Here is a 16218-nt window from a genome sequence, read left to right as displayed (position 1 = left end):
ATGTTTAGTCCATATCACGATACATTATTCTGTCCCCAAAAGAATAGGTAGGGGGCACTGTGGGCTTCATCAGTCATTAATATAGAAGATTACTGGAAGAGGAATTGCACAATATTTTTCTCTGCCAACAAAAAGGGTATGCTTGGTCTAAAAGTCTTCTATCAATCTAGCAATCCATACAATCAATGAATGCACAGGAGTCTTTTACCCAGGGTAAGGAAATCAGGAGCCAGAGGACATGGGTTTAAGGTGAAAGTGGCAAGATTTAATCAGAACCCAAGGGGCTTCACTCAGAAGGTGGTGGGTATATCGAACAAGATGCCAGAGGAGGTATTTGAGGCAGGTATTATAATATCATTTAACAAGACATTTGAACAGATACATAGATAGTAAAGGGTTACAGGTAAATGGGCCAAATGCAGACAATGGAACTAGCTTAGAAGGGGCATCGTGGTCAACGTGGACAAATTGGGCTAAAGGGCCAGATTCTCTGCTCTATGACTACGACATGGAAGAACCATAAATGGAAACATTTGTTCAAGGCAGAATGCAAGTAGACATATTGTTCCAATGGGTTAAAAAAAAAAAAAGCATTTGTTTTAAAATAACACTTTCTTTCAAATTAACCTTGAATCATACCTCTGAAAAAATAATAAATTCTGTCAATGGTAAAAAAAGTGAGTGTATCTTTTTAAATACGTGCTATTTAATTGCTTTACTGTATACCACCTCAAGCACACTGCACCATGTTAAATACATTATAAAATAAAAGTATAGTTTCATCTTATTCAGTTATAGATTTTTCTGTTATGTACATTTCCAGTTTTTCAGTAAAACATAAGACGTGTTTAATAGCTGATGGCCAGTGCACATTAAATAACTTGTAAAACATTTTCATGTATCTGACCTGAGTGGCCCATGTTACTCTCTCCATTGTTCAAGTAATGCCTACATCACAAATGCAGTTTTAAGCTGAGTGACAATGCAGGTGGATCTTCTGGTAAAGTGATAAATATGGACCAGAATCTAAACCTTGACAAGTTATTAGCACATAGATGGACACAGGGTGAAAATGTGACTTCAACACACGTAATTTGCCAAGTTAGACCACAATATATCAGTTCAAAGAGAACCATTGCACTACATACTAATCCAACCTTAATTACCAACATCGATAAATTGTGCCCATGTTACTTAAAAAATATAAAGTAGAGCACCTCATTAGTATTTCAGAAACTCTAAAGGAAAACATAATCACAAGCAATTGTTAAAAAGGCATCACCATGGAATTTTCAGACTTGAAAGTGGCGAGGCAGTCAAATATTACATCACTTACAAATTGCACAAGGAATGTACAATTATTTTTAGAATTTTATGGTTCAAGATGCACTAAACTTTACCCAGTCACTACAAGCTTTATTAGGACATGCAGATGCTTATGGTGTAAAATCAAAAGTCCATGTGTACTTATGAAGGTATTTTCATTTCTTGTTAAGTGTTTTGTTCCCTATAGAAACTATTCAGTGATGATGACATTCATAAGAAGGAATCTTCTATAGGTGGGGCATAAGAAAAGCCAATAAATGCATCATCAGCTTCTATAACACTGGCATTAACTACAGAGCGGTCAGGAGAATGACAGACGGAGTGTGGAACTTGTTCTTCTGTGAACTCTGGATCAAAATTTTGCAGGTCTTCAGGACCAACCTGAAATACAAAAGCTAATGTCACATATGCAAAATAACAGTTTACAATATTCAGTTACATTGTATTCACATTATTTTATAAACCAATTATTTAAAACTTACATACCACACTGGGATTAAAAGGTGGAGGAATTTCCTTCCGATCTAGATTTTCCCAGTTAATAACATCAAAAAAAGGATGGCATCTGATTTCAGCCTGTAAAAGTGAAACACCAAATATGCATCAGAAATTTTAAACCACCTCACATGAAAAACATTCACAAAACCACTAGAATGATATAAATCCAGTTCCTTGGCCAATTGGAGTTTCGAGATCTTAACTCATTTGTCAGCTGGCAAGCAAGCCTGCATATCTGCAAAATATTTTTGCCAAAGGAAGCATGGAGGAAAGTTTAATCATGCTAACACCCAAGTGCTCAAAAGGTGCAATTAGAATAGTGTGGATTCAAACATTTCTTCAGGATCCATGGGTGTAGTTGTTCAATACTTTAGTTTAAAGGGAGTGCAGCCTTGCAGAAATAGGTACTTTCCAACTTACACAATGGGGAATTTATGTAAACTCGCATTTATGTAAATTATTCTATACTCAGCCCCTCGTGCAATCAAGGCAATTTGTAATTTCAAGTTTACATCAGAAACAAGCCGCCAATGGTGGCGCCGTGCACCCAGAAGGCCGCACGCCACGGAAAGTCCCCCAACAGCAGGTCAGAACTCAAAGCGACAGTGCTTATCCATAACACTGCATGCAGCAGAAAGTGCCCCAGATGCAGCTGGACGCTACTGGGATAGTTAATACTCTTAACGAGTTACTTCAGCCAAGGGATGGGGATACGAATCCAACAAGTAAAATCTAACTTACGCAATGGTTGACGGAACATAACCTTTACGCAAGTCAGGGAGTGCCTGTACTTGGATACTGATTTCAGTGAGAGGGTGGGAGCATTTGCCAATTACTCTATGTTGCCTAAAAAGATCTATTAACCTTCATTTTGTGGATTTCCCTTTTTCAATGTCCACTTGTTGGCAGGTGTCAGTTCTAGAGAATTTCTGGTATCAACTAGCTGAGCAGTTAATCGCAATTAAGAATTGTCATGGACAGCAAACAAACAAATAAAATATATGTTTTTAACTAATATTTTAAAGCATTTTAGGGTAAGAAATAAGGATTACAACATATACAAAAGATTAACCCACACATCCCCTTTTTTGAAAGGCACAAAGGTTTGCTGATCAGGAATTATGGTTTGGCATACCACTAAAAACCATACATTTTAGCATGCTTTAGAGAAGTTTGCCAAATACCTCAAGTTTTATCAATTCACAATTAGCATCACTTTGAAGGGCAACATGTAGATTTGCTCATGTAACTATGTTTGCATGCCTGAGAAGTTGCTATCAGTCTAACTTTCGCATGACCTGAGAGTTTATAAGTCATTATAACCGCAAATTCCGATCTAATGATTTTTGGATGAGATATAAAACTAAAACCAAGACTGTTTTTGCTGTTCTGCTGGTTCAGACTGACGCTAAAGATCTTGTGGGTGTATTTAAATAGGGAGTTATTCCAGCATTCTGGCCAACATTTGCTTTCAAAGACGGTTATTGTTCACCACTGGAAGATCAAGATCTTGAAATTCGTGGTTAACTATAAAAGAATTTTTTTTTTACAAATATGAGCAGCACATTGCGCACTGGCTTACAGCGACCTGGGTTCAATCCTGATTATGGATGCTGTCTGTACAGAGTTTGTACGTTCTCCCTTCGTTGTGTCCCTGTGGGTTTTCTCCCACATTCCAAAGACATAGATGTTTGTAGGTTATTTAGTTTCTGTAAAAAACAAAATTGTCCCTAGCGTGTAGGACAGAAGTAGTGTATGGGTGATCACTAGTTAGTGTGGACTTGGTGGGCTGAAGGGCCTGTTTCCAGGCTAAACATGTGGCTTAACTTTGAAAACACTGTTTTTACACAAGATATATGAAATCCCAAACATCTCTGGATGAACAATTTAAAAATTAGTATATAAAAAAATACTCGACAACTTTGATTGGTTATTGAAGACCAGAAGGCTCAGAGTTAAACCCACCAGAGATGCTTGGCCACCCCCATCTTGAACTTCAGGACAATGGGATCACTCATCTGCTGTAACACGGGCCCTGAGCTTCAATGTGTCGCCATGCTTATTTACTCAGCTTGACCAGGTGAAGTGGTCAATGAACTGGTCCATTTAGACAAAATGCCAAAAAGGCTTACATGCCACAGGGTTTTCTTGACAGCACTTGTATGACATCTTTAATGAAAGTGGCTAAGGTTATTTACTGCTAAGGAAGAACTAAGGGAGTCATCAGGTCCTGGATTTAAAGACAAAATTGAGTTATCAGAAACATGGATATTCAAGAATATTAAAATGTGAGGAGAGATTGAGAGGCAAATTATATATTTTCAACAGATGAGTGTGTACTGTTAAGTGTGACATAATAAAGTGCGTCATGCCTGCACGCATAACTGTAAGATCAAATATGAAAACACTAAAATAACTCTAAAGCAGTAAAATTAGCACAATTGAAAGATAAAGAATCCCATAACTTTCTCACACTAATATGTTGTCACCAACCTGACCATTATTCAGTGGTCATGCGTACAGAAAAGGGACTTCCACCTATGCTGCTCTACCCAATTGTGGAGACGATGGGGTGATATGATCTTATTTATTTTCATACAATATCCTTCCATGACCCCACCTCCATTTTGTTCATATACAATTCTACATCTTTAATTCCTAAGTCATGGCCACTCTCTTCAACCATTGTTTCTGAATGACCATTAAGCTGCCTTGTATTTCGCTACTGTTCCTTATTCTAAAAACCAGTCTTAAAAGTTATCTTTCAAACAAGCCTGCTATAGGAAAGATGAAGTAAAGCTAAAAAGTGCAGAGAAGATTTATGAGGATGTTGCAGGACTCGAGTCTGTTGCTGAAGGTACTCCTCAGGTTGACCAACGTGTCGGACGGGGTGAGCTGTACTGTCCAAGATGGTCTTTGAGGAGCATCTTCCCCTCCAAGACCACCTCCCATGAATCCATCTCCATTCCTTGGGGTGCAGGAGGCTGAGGAGTGAACTTAGAGAAATGTACAAAATCATGAGGGGAATAGAGTGAGTGGATGCACAGAGTCTTTTACCCAGAGTAAGGGAATTAAGAACCAGGAGACATAGGTTTAAGGTGAGAGGAGAAAGATTTAATAGGAACCTGAGTGGCAACTTTTCACACAGAGGGTGGTGGATATATTGAATGAGATGCCAGAGGAGGTAGTTAAAGCAGGTACTACAATAACATTTGAAAGACATTTGGACAGGTACATGGATAGGAAAAGTTTAAAAGTGGGCAGGTGGCATAAGTGTAGATGGGACATCTTGGCCGACATGGCCAAGTTGGGCCGAAGGGCCTGTTTTCGTGCTGCATTACTCTATAATTCAATGACTCTATGGCATCCAAACATTTTCTTCCCAAAGACTGTTGCTTTATCCATTCTTAAACCCCTTTTTATAATAGCAATATAGAACTATTTATATTTTCAAATTCCTATAACTTTTTGTAACTTACTGGACCAACTCAAATATGTACCCATATTCCATTTTCATCAAAGAATCAATCATTTTTTGCCTTGCCCAAAATAAAACATATCTCCAGTTGAAATGGGGAATTAGTCAAAATATAATACAAATTACATTTTATGTGAAAATAAAGACAAAATATATTAAGATATTAAATAAGTAGTGCTGCCAATGGCTATCATTTAAGCAAAATCTCTCAAGGAATAAAAGTTAAGTAATTCATATTCAGAAAGAGCTTCTTTGAAGAAGCAAGCCACATATTCCATAACAGATAAGAGACAAATTAATGTTGACAATATTAGTTCAGAATCATTAAATGAAATCCTAATTAGAGTGTGATAATTAATAGCTTTTATCTTATAAATGTCAATTATGACATTCAAAAATAATATTGCTCAGGACATGGTTTGAATTGTTGAGTTAACAGACATAGTTTCCAGACATCAATATCTCCAAGAAAAATTCTAAAACAGCTGAGTGAACAGATAACTTGCATTTAGGTGGAAACTTTAATGTAGAAATTATTTCAATATAGAAGGGGATTCAAAGCATCGGAATAGATCACAGAACTGACGGGCTTTGTATTTATATAATATTGCACTTCCTCTCTGCTGAAAATTTGATGGCCAAGTCTATCGTAGGGCTTGACCCCAAGAGATTATTGGATTCAATAGTGCTCACTTATCCAGACCATTAAAAAAGGGATTCCAGATCATGCTGGAAAGACAATGTATTGTTGTGTGATACAAAGTTACGCGGTGGGGTTGCATCATGACTCTAAAATTAATAAATAGGACAACGTTTTAAGGTTAAAAAAGGAAGTCTTACAAAATCTTCTTTCGCTCCAAGTCTTCTTTGGCTTTCTTTTTCAAGTAGTCCTTCCAGGATAGAACATGCTTCATTACTTGTTCCTGGTCTTAGCTGCAATGGCTTGTGAAGGATGTATTCATACATCTCTATGGTATCACGACTGTAGAAGGGAGGCTGTAAGAATACAATTAACTCATTTTGCTGATCCGCTTTCATTTTTTGATAACAACTTTTCTTCCGCCAACAGATGTATATTCTCTAGGTTCTAATCAATACATCTTTGAGGGATCTACCTCTCGTTACACAACTGTGACACCATCAAGAGTGGTTTACAGATTACATTAAACCTTAATTATTTTCAAAACCATCTCAGGTTGGAGCATGTGTGACAGGTAACAAAAATAAATGTACCTTTTTAATTCCTACTCAATATATAGAGAAGAATAAGGCAAGGATTGAATGAATAATACCAGAACAGATGTTTGCTACAGTTACGGCTTCAAAAAGTTGGAAGTCTGGAACTGTTCTGATTGTTCCTCAAGTCCCAACCCACTAGTTCAACATCAATCAGAAAAGTATGCATTACTTAAACAACGATGAATTGGAAAAGCTCTTTGAAGTACAAAAAAAAAACTTCCAAGAGAATTTGTATACTTTACCAAGCTACATAGCCCTTTTCAGCCACACAGACATCTGGGGGTGGGGGTGGGTGGGATGGAGAGAGAATATGTCCTTGCTAAGCATGCATCATATATATTCTGTTCAAAACAAAATTCTGTTCAACTTACTGCAACTGAACAAAATTTGAGTGCAATGCACACCTGCCATTCTATAACATCTTCAATGCCCAAGGACAAATTTCTATCCCTTCATTGAATTGAAAGCACAGAATCTTTCAAATGATTGAATGTTTTCCAAACAGAATCTGCTGACCATTGTCAAAATATTATAGTACGAGTAGGAAGGAACTGCAGATGCTGGTTTAAACAAAAGATAGACATAAAAAGCAGGAGTAACTCAGCAGTCGGGCAGCATCTCTGGAGAAAAGGAATAGGTGACGTTTCGGGTCAAGACCCTTTTTCAGACTGACAGGGGAAAGGGAAACAAGAGATATAGACAGTGATGTAGAGATAGAACAAATGCATGAAAGATATGCAAAAAAGTTAGGATGATTAAGGAAACGGTCCATAGTTGGCTGTGGGCTAAGTGACAACAAGTGTACAGACAATGAAACTTATCAAGACAACAGTGAAACTAGTACAACGACTAGGTTGAGGGTTACTTGAAGATAGAGAAACCAATATTCATACCACTGGGTTGTAAACTGCCCAAGTGAAATACGAGGTGCTGTTCTTCCAATTTGTCTGTGGCCTCACTGACAATGAAGGAGGCCCAGACAGAAAGGTCAGTATTAGAACGGGAACGGGAGCTAATGAGTTTGGCATCTGGGAAATCATGTAGGCCAAGGCGGACTGGTCATTCCCAGCTCCTTTAAAAAATATTGCGATGAACCTTCTTTGAGTAATTGTTCTTGAGTGGCTTGCAAATTCAGTTCAAAAGGTTATAAGAGACAATTTGATGAAAGACCAGCCAGGAGTGGCAAGTTTGTTTGCAAAACATCCCAAACTATTTTAACAATACGACAGTTTCAAACTCATTTTTCCACTGCCAGCCTGAATCAGTTTGTTTTAAGATTTGACTTCTAAATCTTAGCATTGCAAGTTCAGTAGCATTGTACTGTATGGCAAAATATTGGCACGAAGTAAATATAAATAATTTAACTCAATTCCAAGTGGATTCCAATGCAAAATGGTTTATTATAAATACAGTAAATTTCAAAAGAGATAACTAGAATACGTACCAGACCATATAGCATTTCAAATAGAACAGAGCCAAGACACCACCAGTCAACTGTATTATCATAAGGTTGCTTTCTGAGCACTTCTGGTGCAAGGTACTGAAACAAAGTAAAACAAACATATTCTGAAATCCAGAAGCGATTTGTTATATTGCATCTTTAGTGTGGTGTTGATTAATTAATCAGCAATGCTTTTTCTCTGCCTCAGCACTTAATTTGTTTTTGGGATGGATTAAGATTGTGTTCCATCTTTCTGGAAAGAGTAAGGGGTGACATGCTTCGCTGATCAATAGTTCAAAAAAAATCAAAGTTAACAAGGTACAAAATCTGCCTCAAGCATTCCGATTAAATAGTTAGGTAATAATTAACTGAATGCCAGCATGTCTCCAATGACTCTTACCAATTTTTACAGATGCACAAAAGAAAGCATTCATTCTATTGAGCTTGGTATGACAACTGCTCCGTCCACGATCTCCAGGAACTGCAAAGTTGTAAACACAGCCAAGTTCATCACACAAACCAGCTTCCCACCTGCACCTCCCTCCCCCCCCCCCCCCCCCACCCCCCCACCACCAAACACATAAATCAGCTCCATCTCTACTTCAAATTGCCTTGTGAAAGCAGCTAACATGATAAAAGAACACTCTTTCTTCTCCCCTCACCCATTGGCCAGAAGATACAAAAGCTTGAAAGCACATACCACCGATGCAGAAAGTTTCTTTCCCACTGTTATCAGATTCTTGAATGGACCTCCTATACTAGGGATGAATTCCCCAATCTTCCAATATATCCTCGCTGCTGCTCTTGCAATTTTTTTAAATCAGTACTTTCTATGTAGCTGTAACACTATTTTGCACTCTTTTGCACTACCTGACATATTCATATATCTGATTTGCCTGGATAACATGTAAAATAAACAATTTCACTGTCTTGGTGCACTTGACAATGATAAACCAATAATTAGATTGCAAGGCGAATGTTAAAATCAAATGAAATATATTTATTCAGGGAACTAAATGCATGCTGCAATAATTAATGTGGTTAATGCTTTGAATAAAATAAGTTTATTATTCACTTTTTCTCTTAACTAAATTAACTTTTATCTCAAAATCTATACACTTTAAGGTGCATGTACTCTCGTGCATTTGGAAGTGCATTTACTACTTTGAAACAAGAACTTTATTCATTTTTCATTAAGTGAAATTTGAGAACCCCAAAGGTTCGTTAGAAATTGGATTCCACTCGCACAATGGGATAGATGCCATCTATATTGCTTGAAATACAATGTTAAGAGTAGGAATTTCACATAGAACAGTACATGATACCAAATTAAACTGATCCCTTCTGCCTGCACATGCTCCATGTTCTTCTATTCTCTGCATGTTCATTTACCTATTTAAAAGCTTCTTAAAAGCCACTGTTACAGCTGCTTCCACCACCACCCCTGGCAGTGCATTTGAGGCACTCATCATTGTCCGTGTAAAAAATAATTCATACAACATGGAAACTGGCCCTTCGGCCCAACTCATCCATGCCAACCAATATGCCCCATCCAAGTTAGGCCCATTTATCCATGTTTGGACCATACACTCTAAACCTTTTCTAAACATGTACCTGGCCAAATGGTTAGCCTTCTTCAAAGTAATCAAGCATACCTTCAGCACATCTCATCACTTTTCCCATTTGTCCTTAAGCTGTGCCCTCTGGTCTTTGATATTTCCACCCTGGAAAAATGTTCTGACCATCTACCCTTTCTATGCCTCTTATAATTTATCAGGTTGCCTCTCAATCTCTGATGCTCCAGAGAAAAAAAAATCCTAGTTTGTCAAACCTGTCCTTATAGTTAATACCCACTGATCCAGACAGCATCCTTGTAAACTTCTTCTGCACTCTTTCTCAAAAGACTCCACATCCTTCTGTAATGCGGTGACCCAAACTGCACACAAAAATCCATTTGCAACCTGACCAAAGTTTGAACGTGGATCCTAAGATCCCTCAAAACAATGCTGTTAAGGGTTTTGCCATTAAATGTGTTCTTTTCCCTTACATTCAACCTCCCAAAGTGCGATACCTCACAAATTAAATCCATCTGCTAGTGCTCCTCTGTAATTGACTGATACCCTGCTTTTCCTTTGACAGCTTTCTTCATTGTCCACGACTCCACAAATGTTTGTGTCATCTGCAAACATACTAATCAACTATCTATATGTTTGTCTATTTTTTATATATATTAACAAAAGCATTTTTTTAAACATATTTTACAATCCTTCCAGAATGTCCTAAAATGTTCATATGATTGACTGCAAATGTATTATTAAATATGCACATACAAGAGCAATATACTAATTAAAGTATTTTAGATTTGAACAACAGCACAAGTTGATGCCCACTGACCAGGAGACGCTCTACGTCCAAATAATGCTATGGGATCCTTTATATCCTCAAAAGAAATTAGGTTGGACTTGGTTCAAGGTCTCATCTAAAGTGATGACCTCTGAAATTCAACACTTCCTGGAGCGTCAGTCTACGTTTTTGTTGCTCAAGTCTGACAGGTGGGAGACTGTTTCCAAACGGGCAACAGTTGACTTTCACAGTCTGAAGAAGGGTCTCGACCCGAAACGTCACCCATTCCTTCTCTCCTGAGATGCTGCCTGACCTGCTGAGTTACTCCAGCATTTTGTGAATAAATACCTTCGATTTGTACCAGCATCTGCAGTTATTTTCTTACATTTCATAAGCCCAATGTTCTTCAATGCACAGAACAATAGTATTGTAATCTTGGCTCTAAACAAGTGTTCAAACAAATAACTTTGAGTCAACTAATTTCTTCTTTCCTGTTGACCAGTCTCATTATAACACCATTGTGCATTCACCACTGCCCACGCACCCCTCCCCGTTACTTAGAACATTTCCCTGCGATCACCTGTCTCTTCATTTCCTCCTTCACAATCAACCAGTTACCCAAACAGCCCTTCCAAGTAAGTCAGTGGTTCACCTACACCCCTTCCTACTTGTCTACTGAATTTGGCACTCATTACATGGCCGACCTCCTCTATAAAGTGACTGCTTTGCAAAACACCCGTACTCTGCAATGGACATCTCGAGCTTCCGGTTGCATGTCATTTTAAGTGTTGTTCCCACTCCCACCTCTGTTCTCTGCCTTCTCCATTGCTATGGAGAGGCCAAATGTAAATTAGAGGAACAACATTTCATATTCTGCTTGAGTAGCTTACAACTTATGAACAATGAATTTGAGAAATTTCAGGTAATCCACATTCCACCATTGTCTCACTCACACACACACACACACACACACACACTATCTTGTAATCTTGTTTTCTTCTCCCTTTGCTCATTCCTCCCATCTCCTCAACCTGCTGGTGCCATCATCATATTATCATCATCCTCCTTCGCCGCCACCGCCCTGCCCAATCTGGTTTCATCCTCTATCCCATCCTCCTTTATGTTCCTAATTGCAGACTGTGCCTGGGTTATGGACACTCCTACTTACAAACAAGCTTCCACAACATACACCAGAGACCCATGTTCAATCATAATCCTGGGTACTGTCTGTTACCCAATGAGGCATTTGCATGTTCTCCATGTCTTTGTGGGTTTCCTCAAGGTGCTCTGGATTCCTGGATAGTTTGCAGGTTAATTGGCCTCCGTAAATTGCCCCAGGAGTGGATGCAAAAGTGGGATTACATAGAACTAGTGCGAACATGTGTTCGATGGTTTTCATTGACACGGTGAGCCGAAGAGCCGATTTCCATGCTGTATCTCTAAACATCATTACATTCAAAATGCCAATGCATCTGTTTCTATGAATGGTAGAACTATTTCTCTCCACTTTTAATAATTGTTTATTCTTATTAGTCTAGTGCTTTTGATCCTAATCATTACAATACTATAGAGGTGCGGGGTTACTCATGATGTGCTTTTCGCGCAGTTTCCGACTTATGAATAAAATCAACTTAAGGAGTCCTGTAAAAACCTGAATCCATTCATTACCAGTGGATGACCTGTACTGGCAATTTTTCCTGGTCCCTCAGTCTTGATGCAGGGAGTCAATCCGAAATGCCAAGTAGAGTTTTTGCCTCCACAGATTCTGCTTGATATACAGTTCTTCCAATATTCTCTTTTTGCTCCAAATTCCAACATCTGCAGTCCAATCTCTGCTCTGCCTACAGTATTAATTTAGTTTATAATCCATATTGGACTGCATCTTAAGTCACTCACTTCTCCCCCGTAACTGTATACGCACTCTGTTCCCCAGCCAAATGAATTTAAACCCATCCCGACAGCTCTAGCAAACTTCTCAGCAAGAGCCACAAGCAAGCTGCGAGAGGAATTCATCCAGTTTTTTCAAATCCTACCGTCTCTGGAAATTAACCCTGTGATTCAGAAATCTACAACTCTCTTTTCTCTACCATTCCTCTAGCCACAGATTTACCCTTATATTCCTATACTGGCCAGCAAATGGCACCAGAAGTAATGCAGAAATGACAACTTTAAAAGTCCTGCCTTTTAATGTTTGACCTACTCCCTAAATTTATGGAATTTTGATGGATGCATGGGAAGGATATGACAAAGATTCACCAAGCTGATTGAAGGAATCAAGTTTAACACAAGAACTGAAGTTATAGATAAAAATAGTAAAAACTAAAGAAGGAGAAAAACAAAGGTGATCAACATTATGGAAGGTTTGGAAAATGTAGCGGATTAAATTATTGCTTCAAGAAAACAAAGAAACAGGTTGCTAGAGGAATTCAGTGGGTCAGTCAGCAGCCCTGGAGGCAAAAGATGTTTTTGGTCTCAATGTTGCCTGAACCACTGAGTTCCTTCAAAAACTTGTGTTCTGCCCCAGACTCATCTTCATTTGAAGGATATTGAGCAAAGGAGAACAACTTCAGGATTAAATAATTGTTGGATTCCACTTTAGCCTTGTTTTGAGTTTTTCATCCCAAATATAATCTCATTATAAATACATCCATTTTCCTTTTCCTCTTCCTTTGTTTTCTCCTCCACAGTTGTGTCGTTGATTCTTTCCCTTCGTTTCAGATTACTTTAAATGAAATATCAATTAAAGTCCAATTACATGGAGAGCATAGTATGAGGTTGGTTCAGTTTGGCCATTTTAATTATTTAAAATATACTATCTGCATTACCACGAATACTTCCAGAATTTGTTAACTGCCCTTAATTGACTGTGTGAATGGCAGTGAATGCAGCACCCTTTGCTCAATGGATATTTTTAAAGCAGAAATAGATAGATTCTTTATTAGTATGGGTGTCAGTGGTTATGGGGAGAAGGCAGGAGAGAGAGAGATAGATCAGCCATGATTGAATGGCGTAGACGTGATGGGCCAAATGGCCTAATTCTGCACTTATCACTTATAACCTTGACCCTTAGAGCAATAAAACATCTTCAATATCCCATATAATCAGGTTGCAGATTTTATTTTTTATTTTTTTAACAGACCATATAATTAAGTTTGTTGAAAAATGCCAGTTACTTGTAAAATTGTACAAAAACATATTTTTTAAATTATCATTACCTCAGGCGTTCCACAGAAAGTAGAGGTGGTGTCCGTGCAAGCGATTCCTTCTTTACAGAGCCCAAAATCCGTTAGGGCTATGTGTCCCTATGTCAGAAAGTAAACAGAAACTGGCAAATAACTAAAGACCACGTTAAACAGAAACTGAAAATGAAAATGATGCAAACACAGAGAAAGTCAACAAGTACTTGTAAAGGGAAAATCAGAGTCACATTTGGATTTCAAACCTTTCTCCAATTGGCAAAATGCTCTTTCCATTCATTCATTCACCTCTTTTTATCAATGCTCTTTATTTGCACTGCATTTTTTTAAAACAATTATCTGGAGCAGTTTAATTTTTCTTGTTTAAAATGCAAACAATTAAGATAATTGAAAATGTAATGTAATGACCTTGTAACCATTCCAGTAATATCAATGACTATCTATTTTTAAATAATTGATGTGCAGTTTTAAGATCAATGCCTTGTGTACAGTAGGCAAATAAAGTGCATTCTGATAACGGATGAGAAATAACACAGAAGAACAAATGTTCTACATATTCTTATTTTAAATGACCATTTGTAGGAACCATGAACAAGAAGTATAAGATACCTTGGATGTTCTATAGCAGAAATGTTGTATTTTACACAAATGAATTTAATCTAAAAGATTATAGCGTTTAAGTACGACATCCATTATATTGTATATCCACATATTTATGCCATTGAGCATACAAAACATATTTTGATTCACCCGAGCAAAAATAATGCATTTTGGTTTGTACATGAGATCTGGGTCTCACACACTGAAGCAGACTATATCAGAGACTTGGGCTCCTTCAGCATTAAAGACCTTACCAATCTACTGCAATGGGAGGTACCACTTAATTTTTCAAGTGGGTTCTTCCTCAAGTGTTTTCTTTGCATTTGCCCCACCATTTTCATCATTCCATATGGTAATGGTAGTTTTTGGTACATTGGCCTTCATCAATCAGGATATTTTGTATAGAAGTCTTGTACATTTGCACAAGACCTTAGTGAGGCCACATTGGGATTATTATGTTCACTTTTTGCCACCCTGCTATTGGAAAGATATTAAGTTGAAAAGAGTGCAGAGAAGATTTACGAGGATGTTGGCAGAACTCAAGGGCCTGAGCTAAAGGGAGAGATTGGCAAGTTAGAACTTTAATCTTCAGAGCACAGGAAGCCAAGGGGTGATTTTATAGAGGTGTATAAATAAAGGGGGAACTGACAGGGTGAATGGACAGAGTCTTTTAACCAGGGTATGGGAATCAAGACCAGAGGACATAGGTTTAAGGTGAGAGGGAAAAGATTTAATAGGAACCTGAGGGGAATCTTTTTCACTCAGAGGATGGTGAGCATATGAAATATGAGCAGGTAGTTAAGGTAGGTACTATAACAACATTTACAAGACAATTGGAGAGGTATATGGATAGGAAAGGATAGAGGGACATGGCCAAATGTAGACAAATGGGACGAGGTTAGATATGGCAACTTGGGACAGCATGGACAACTTGATTTGAAGGGTCTGCTTTCATGCTGTATGACTCTGACTCTATTAAAAATGTCCTTAGGTCTCAAGTCACCTCTTGACCTCATGCAATGATTGGCAATGTTCTGTTCTGCCCCATCTCAAAACCTTTCAGTTATCAGAGAGATCACTCATCTCTCTGAATGATTCCCCAACTCCAAGTGCCTCTCTGACCAAGGGACCAAGGTCTGTGCACTGCAATGATGCCTACTGCAATCTACAGACCGACCAAGTTATTCTGCTGATCTTGCAATAGTTCAGTCAGGACCACTCAGCTACACAACATTGTATTTTGAATATTGTATGTTTCCGTATTTGGTCGATGGCCTTCCCATGAACCACTGTTTGTTGTGTCTTTTCAGGCACCATACAAATTTACTGGTTTGATGTCTTCTGCCAAAACATTAACACTTGCACATCATCTAATAGATTTTGGGTGTTTATAAGCATTATGTAAAATGAAATTTTAATTCAAGATCAAAATTAATTCTTTAAATCTACCCAGATACAGTAACTAACATTTGTCCCCATTTCATCCTAACTTCTCATTTCAGATGAAATTTCAGAAGTGCTGGAGTACCTCAGTGGGTCAGGCAACATCTCTGGAGGACATGGATAGGCAATGTTTTGGTTTGGGACCATTCTTCATCTACGTCCACCAGAGATGTTGCCTGACCTGCTGAGTTATTCCAGCACTATGTATTCTACACAAGATTCCTGCATCCACAGTTCCTTGTCAATTAAAATGTTAGTGTTCATTTTACAAATAGGAAAATCATACACATACCTGTGAGTCTAAAAGAATGTTTTCTGGTTTCAAATCCCTATTAAAGGAACAAGAAATAAAATAAGACTTGTTTTTAAACACTAATTTTAAAATCAAGTTAAACAGTTGATCACTTAACATCATAACAGTAATGTGATGAAAGTTAGCTCAAAGTCATTAAATAACCAAATTTATGTTTTTTGGCAGAATTACAGTATTTTGGATGATCAGCTATAATCATATAGAATGGCGGTGCTGGCTCAAAGGGCTGAATGGCCTACTGCTGCACCTATTTTCTACGTTTCTATGTTATAGTAGATCATCAAGTACAAACAACAATTCAGATTATTATGTGCATACAACGGTAATTACACTAGCACCA

General features: G+C 37.9%; 1 protein-coding gene across 11 annotated transcripts in view; it reads right to left on the bottom strand.

The window, feature by feature from the left end:
• Window positions 1–263: 263 nt before the first annotated feature.
• The window catches only part of sgk3 (serum/glucocorticoid regulated kinase family member 3), an 85944-nt gene continuing 69989 nt past the window's right edge, over window positions 264–16218 (bottom strand). For all 11 annotated transcript variants that reach the window (XM_078398101.1, XM_078398108.1, XM_078398110.1 and 8 more), the window contains 6 exons: window positions 15858–15894; window positions 13541–13627; window positions 7986–8081; window positions 6143–6298; window positions 1813–1902; window positions 264–1707 (listed from right to left, as the gene is read on the bottom strand). In XM_078398101.1, coding sequence (XP_078254227.1) covers window positions 1537–1707; window positions 1813–1902; window positions 6143–6298; window positions 7986–8081; window positions 13541–13627; window positions 15858–15894 — 637 coding nt within the window. In that variant the 3' untranslated portion in view covers window positions 264–1536. The remainder of the gene's footprint in view (window positions 1708–1812; window positions 1903–6142; window positions 6299–7985; window positions 8082–13540; window positions 13628–15857; window positions 15895–16218) is intronic.

Source organism: Rhinoraja longicauda, chromosome 4 (genome assembly GCF_053455715.1).
Source record: "Rhinoraja longicauda isolate Sanriku21f chromosome 4, sRhiLon1.1, whole genome shotgun sequence".
Classification (NCBI taxonomy): domain Eukaryota; kingdom Metazoa; phylum Chordata; class Chondrichthyes; order Rajiformes; family Arhynchobatidae; genus Rhinoraja; species Rhinoraja longicauda.
Note: the sequence above shows the minus strand (reverse complement) of the source record. Positions and strands in the feature narration are given on the sequence as shown.